Source organism: Mercurialis annua, linkage group LG1-X (assembly GCF_937616625.2).
Source record: "Mercurialis annua linkage group LG1-X, ddMerAnnu1.2, whole genome shotgun sequence".
NCBI lineage: Eukaryota > Viridiplantae > Streptophyta > Magnoliopsida > Malpighiales > Euphorbiaceae > Mercurialis > Mercurialis annua.
In genome coordinates this window covers 46,004,568-46,011,449 of record NC_065570.1, presented here as the reverse complement: position 1 = coordinate 46,011,449, position 6,882 = coordinate 46,004,568, and the positions used below count along the sequence as shown (strand labels likewise).

General features: G+C 30.7%; 1 protein-coding gene across 1 annotated transcript; it reads left to right on the top strand.

Annotated features, from left to right (window-relative positions):
* Nucleotides 1–4,470: 4,470 nt before the first annotated feature.
* Nucleotides 4,471–6,041, top strand: LOC126665404 (uncharacterized). Its single transcript, XM_050358193.2, has 2 exons — nt 4,471–4,671; nt 5,325–6,041. The coding sequence occupies exons 1-2, from the start codon at nt 4,591–4,593 to the stop codon at nt 5,811–5,813; spliced, it is 570 nt and encodes a 189-aa protein (XP_050214150.1). The 5' UTR covers nt 4,471–4,590; the 3' UTR covers nt 5,814–6,041.
* The last annotated feature ends 841 nt before the right edge of the window (nt 6,042–6,882 follow it).

Sequence of the window (6,882 nt, the reverse complement as noted above, 5' to 3'; positions counted from 1 at the left end):
TGAATACTAAAGAGAAATCTTTTAAGTGGGGAGTAGTTCAGTTTAGTACTTGTTATTTGTGTAACCTGCAAATAGAGAATTTGGAGCATTTAATCTTTGATTTTGTTGTACTGGGCCGTTTTTAAGCAATAAAGTTGCTACTTTTGGCGATTGAACAAAAAACGAAATAATCCTTTTGAATAATGAAAATAAAAATTTGCATAAAAATAATCATTCATGTAATCGAAGTAAATCACTAACTATAAAATAAATCTGAAAAATAGATTTGAAATACGAGTTAGATTATTTATCACAAAATATAAAGTTGCCGGATTAGATTGTCACATATTGTTTAAATGATACATTTATCATTTCAATCAAAAATATGAATGCACAAAATACTTTTGCTTATGAATTAACACAAACTCTTAAGAGTTAAGCGCATATATTTATATCCTATTAAGTTAATTTTATAACATTTTTCTGTATTTTGACAATTGCTTGCAAATATTCGATTTTAATTCCTTAGGCAAGCCTGATTCCAATTCATAAGGCTAAGAATTTCTCCATGGCCTAACTTTTCGAGAAAATTATACCATATAACCCAAAAATTCAAAAGTTTATGTTAGTGACCCAACTTTTTATTTTTTGCAGAAATCTCTCAATTTTTAAAATCTATTTCTACAGTATACCTCAATATAATTGTTGTCCTAATTTACCCCTCACTTGTGAGTTAGAAATGGCTGTCATGTGTGTCCACAGGTGCTGCTTACCTGGGTCTCGTCAACCAAAACTCAAGGGACTATGTTCTAGTTTACGGTTACCGACCGACGGTGGCCAATGGTATCAACGACGGAATAAATGGCGGCGCTGGTCAGAATATCAAATCGGAGAGAGAGATCTATTTCAATGATAGAGGTTCTCACTGTATAAATTATTCCAATCTCTACTTCTTCTTTCTTTATTAATCCCATCGTTCTTTACTTCTAATCGGCCATAGGTACTACGGTTTCCTAATTACAGCTTCTTGAGCATCGAATTCAATTTCAAATGATTGTGGTGGGTGTCATTTGAGGTGGCGTCTTAAGTTAGATTAACGTCAAATTTTGAGGTTATGAAATTCCGGCGAGAAGATGGCAGCGGTGGTGATGAGAGGATGGACGGGAGTAGGTATGACAGTAGAAACCAACACTCTCGTTGAAAATTATACGATCGATGGTGACTAGTAAGATGGCGATATTTTAATTAGAGTTTGAAGAGTAAGATAGGAAAGAAGTGGAGTTCATATTGGGTTAGAGTTCAAGTGCTTTGTGGTGGTGGTTCATCAGTGAAAATAGCCATTTTTGGTTGTGGTGGTTGTTTGTTCTCTTTAATTAAACTGAATGTTATTGTAGTAATTGATGATAATACAATTCTAATTGTGCTATTTGTTTTATATTAATTTTGTGTTATAGTTATAGATTTAGCCAAAGTTAAAGTCTACAGTTTAGAGCCAAATTTGTTCTTAGTATTGGAAGAGTACACAGATTTTTATGTTTATCAAAGGGTTATAAACATCTGAAAATTTAGACTTTATGTTGTTCTATAAATATGAAATGAATGGAATCATGTTTTACATGATAGATATGCAGAGAAATTGTTATTTTCAAAACTCCTTTAGAATTTTAATTGACATAAACTGAACTACCTTAATTCAGTTTTTAACAAAATTTATCTTATTTCTCTTTACAATCTTAACTGACATTTTATATGGAGAGAATTTTGAGATTTAGCGTAATAGAATATTTTTTTAAGTGAAATGTATTTGACACTCTATAAAACTGAAAATCAACCTGATGTGAACCTATATAAGCTGAATTATCTTAACTCGTTTTTAATAAAATTTGTCTTACTGCCCTTTACAATCTTAACTGACATTATATGTAGAGAGAATTTTGAGATTTGGTGATATACAAATTACATATTTCTTTTAACTGAAATGTATTTAACAATCTATAAAACCAAAAATCAACCTAATGTGAACCTGATGTGAACCTATATAAATATGAAATGAATGGAATCGTGTTTTACACAATAAATATCCAGAGGAATTGTTAATTTTCAAAACTCCTTTAGAATCTTAATTGACATAAACTGAACTAACTAAAATCAGTTTTTAATAAATTTTATCTTACTACTCTTTACAATCTTAACTGAATTTTATATAGAGAGAATTTTGAGATTTAGTTTAATATACAAATTGGATATCTATTAGCTAAAATGTATTTGGCAGTCTATAAAACCTAAATCAACCTGATGTGAACCGAATATGAACTTATACTAACTGAACTACTTTAATTCAATTTTTAATAAATTTTATCTTGCTACTCTTTACGATCTCAAATACATTTTATATAAAGAGATATTTTAGATTTAATATAATATACAAATTGAATATCTCTTTTAAGTGAAATACATTCGATAGTTTATAAAACTGTAAATCAACCTGATATGAACCTTATATAAACCTATATCAACTGAACTATCTTAATTTAATTTTTAATAAAAATTCTCTTACTGCTCTTTACAATCTTATATACGTTTTATATAGAGAGAATTTTTGAAATTTAGTGTAATTTACAAATTGAATATCGCTTTTAAGTGAAATGCATTCGACAATCTATAAAACCGTAGATCAACCTGATGTGAACTTGTATCAACTGAACTACCTTAATTCAATTTTTAATAAAATTTGTCTTGCTGCTCATAACAATTTTAACTGACATTTTATATCGAGAGAATTTTGAGATTTAGTTTAATATACAAATGGAATATCTCTTTTTAAATGAAATGTATTTGACATTCTATAAAACTGAAAATCGACTTGATGTGAACCTGATGTGAACTTATATCAATTGAACTACATTAAATCAGTTTTTAATAAAATTTATCTTACTGCTCTTTATAATCAAAATTTATCTTTCAGAATTGGTCGGTTCTAGATCAAATGCTCAGCAAACGCCAAAATAAACGCACCACAAAAAAACCCTTTATAATACTCATTTTAATTGTCCAATTTACTACAATTAAATTGATTATGAGACAATCATTTGGCAAAAGAAAAATGAGAAAATCAATAAAAATTATAGAAATCTGCAATATCATATGATATTTTCTATAGCTGGAATTATTTCTTTAAGCTTTCTTTTCATATATCTGTAGAAAAACTCACACTATAGAATATAGATAACAAAAATGCAATAAACTAGTAAAATTTTAGCCAATAAGTATAACAATTGAACTGTTATTAGTCGTATACACATTTCAACAAACACATAACATGCAATTTAAGATTCAATAAACCCAGCCATTGATTTGTTGTTGTTTTTTTTATCTTTTAAACCAACCAAATGCACATAGCCTAAAAAGATAAATCCTAGATCTAGAGATGTAAATCGGGAACTCTAATTTTTCACAATCTGCAGCTTCAAATTTTATCTTCAATCCCTACTATCAATGATTCGAACTCAGCTTCGGACTACAGTATGGCAGTAGGATTAGCCATTACAACAAAATAGAGCAATACAATGGAAGAATTACATCATCGGTGAAAGAAGCAAACAGATCAGACAAATGGTGATTTTTTTCCATTTGAATGACTAGTATATAAAGAGCAAATTGCATATATAAATTGAAGTTGTATTTCCGATTCTCTTTATCTCTCTCCGGCCATGGATCTTTATCTCTCCAGCGGTAGGTGACCACCGCGCCGCCGGTCCGACCACCGTGGTCCGACTATTATAATAGCGCTGGAGTTATCTTCAGTTTTTCTTCTATGTTTTAATTAAAAAGAAGCATAAATATTCTCTTTGTTTTACACGGTTTCATGCCGGGGGTTATAATTGTCCTATTTGTTCTATCTTTTAGTTTGTTTTGGGTTACGAGGGAATTGTGCAAACTTTTCTATTTTATTGAGAGATTACTGTAAAAACCAAAAAACTGAGGTAAAAACATTAGATAAGACCACTTTTGGGGGATTTGTGTAGATTGCCCTAACTTTTCCTAGTGTGTCTTCTTCATTAAAAATTTGGAAAAGGTTAGAACTACAATTGGAAATGCCTTTCTAATATCTTCCTTCATTCTTTTTCACTCTTTAACTCTATAAAATTAAATAACTCGCATTAATTCTCTTTAACAATAAATAAACAAATATTTATGGCCAAACCCATTATAAAATCCTTGTACTATTACTTTTTATTTCACTCGGTCCTTGATAAAGTTTTTACATTTAAGTCTCTTTTTGGGTAAAATTAAGTATTCAATCATTATTTTGACCTTTGAGTAATAAGCTATAAATAAAGGGTTCAAAATGAATGTTTGTGCTATTACATGTCATACACTGTACACATGGCAGAATACGATTTGCTAAAGAAGAATAAAAAACCGTTACTCTTAACGAACTTGGCTGCAGGGAATCTTGAAACCGCATTTTATATAACCTCTTTAAGTTACAAACTCAGAGTAGTAGTCTTGTAAATTTCAGTTTACTCCTAAAGCAAAATCAAGAAACCACTACGAACTCTCTCAATTTCCTTTCTTTAATTTTTTTCTTTGCAAGCAAACAGAATTAAAATGTATACTGATAACAAGCCATTAATGTCTGTTGAGACACCCAAATTCAAGAAATGGTTAGCGAAGGAATTTCAATCTGAAGTAAGTGATCCTATAAACTTTCTGATCTATTTTCTAGGAAAAGAAAATGTAGTTTGAAATCTTAATTATACGTTGGTTACATGTATTGATGGGTTATTGTTTTAGTTAAGAAATCTTTACTAATTATTTGATCCATACAAGAAAATCTTGAAGTTTATTTGATCATCTTCCTGTTTGGATACCCTAGAAAAACTGGCATAAAATATTTTACTCGAATTGATCTGAATAATCTTGAAGTTTCGTTAGGTTTTTGTATCTTGAAAGAAAAAGTCATATGCATGTAGATTTCTGTTTGGTTGGTAGGAAAACAGAGAAAAAGGATTAATGTATTTTCTTTCATCATCAAAACAATCAAGAATTCAGTTCTACTGTCGACATTTAGTGTTTAGTAATTTATTGATTCGTTATTATTTCAGTTAAGAAATCTCTATTAATTTAATTGATCATCTTCTTAATCTGAAATTAAACGATCTGAGGTCTGTTTATTATATATAAAATCTTGAAAGGTCTTCTGTTAATTAGATAAAGAATCTTGAATGATAAACTCATCTGCATGTAAATTTCTGTTTGGTTGGTAGGAAAACGAGAAAAACAATCAAGAATTCAGAATGTAGTTATAATTTTGTTGATTTCTTGCGTTTATTTTTGTTCAGAAATCATTCATAGAGAAACTTGTTGATGAGAAACTTCCTTCCAATATTGGTGATGTGGAGGACGGTGAGTGGAATAATGGCGTAAAAGCCGACGAAGGAGCTGGTGGTAGCATCATCAGATCTGCTATAGCTGCCGGAGTTCCCATTCTTCCCGCTGTGGAAATGATTGTTATAGCAGATTTGAATCAAGGAGTGCATGGAGGAGAAGAAGAAGAAGCAGCAGCAGACGAACAAGGAGCGGATGGGGGAGAAGAAGAAGAAGAAGAAGCAGCAGATGAGCAAGGTTATAATGGTGATGATGACGGTGAGGATGAGGAGGACGGTGATGGGGACGGGGACGGTGACGGTAACGCTGCCGTTAATGGTTACTGTTGTGGTACTGATTTTTACTATGCGTTACCGGTGATGGCTGTGGCAGCAATATTAACAGTGGTCTTTGCGACATTCATGATTAAATACGGAATGCAGCACAGGAAAGATGATAATTGAGATGGTGAATTAATGCTAATTCGGCGACGTTTTTGGAAGAAGAATATGTGGAATTACGGCATAATATTCAATACATTTTGCGGTTGTTAGTTGCTATTTTCAAATCCCTGTAACAAAATTAGAATTTCTAAGAACATGCAGAGTGTTTTTTCTCTAAGCGTGCCAACGTAATTAGCAATTCTATTCGTTGTAATATAGTGAAACTTTTGAGGCTTCTCGGAATTCAAGCTACGGAGCCAAGACATTGCATTTTGTGAAAATGTTTTTCACATATCATTAAAAATTTAATTCTTAAAATCGTTTTAAATATTGTTTTTAGAGATAGTTGTAAACTGTATTTTTAAAAGCCCTTTACAACTCTGTTAGAAATTATTTTAGAAACTATTTAAAAATTGTTTTGGAAAGTGTGTTTAAAAACCGATTGCCTAATGCTCTTAAACCTCTTATATTAATATCTTATGAAGTTAATTTTATCACATTAGTGAATATTGACATTTCTTGCAAATGTTTATTTTAATTTTATCACATTTGTGCATTTTTGACATTTTCTTGCAAATACTTATTTTAATTCTATCTCTTTTGTTTCCTTTTACGTCCAAAAAAGGGTAAAATTGACTATTCTATCATTATTTTAGCCTTTGAGCAATAAGCTATAAATACAGGGTTCAAAATGAATGTTTGTGCTAAACCATATCATACACTGTACACATGGCAGAATACAATTTGCTGAATGAGAATCAAAAACCGTTATGCATAACGAATTTGGCTGCAGGAATCTTGAAAATTAAACGACCTTTTATATTACCAACTCAGAGGAGTAGTCTTGTAAATTTCAGTTCACTCCTAAATCAAAATCAAGAAACCCACTTCAAACGCTCTCATTATCTTTACTTTGCACGCAAATAGAATTGAAATGAATACTGATAACCAGCAATTCATGTATCTTGAGACACTCAAAGTGAAGAAATGGCTAGCAAAGGAGTTTCCGCGTGATGTTAAAGGAAGTGATTCTTTAAACTTTCTGTTTGATTTTCTAGGAAAAGAAAATGTAGTTTGTAATCTTATTATG

Excerpts from the sequence above, each read along its gene's own strand:
- LOC126665404 (XM_050358193.2), top strand. The coding sequence starts at position 4,591 with ATGTATACTGATAACAAGCCATTAATGTCTGTTGAGACACCCAAATTC. Across the intron at positions 4,672-5,324 it reads CGAAGGAATTTCAATCTGAA|AAATCATTCATAGAGAAACT; the intron begins GTAAGTGATCCT and ends ATTTTTGTTCAG.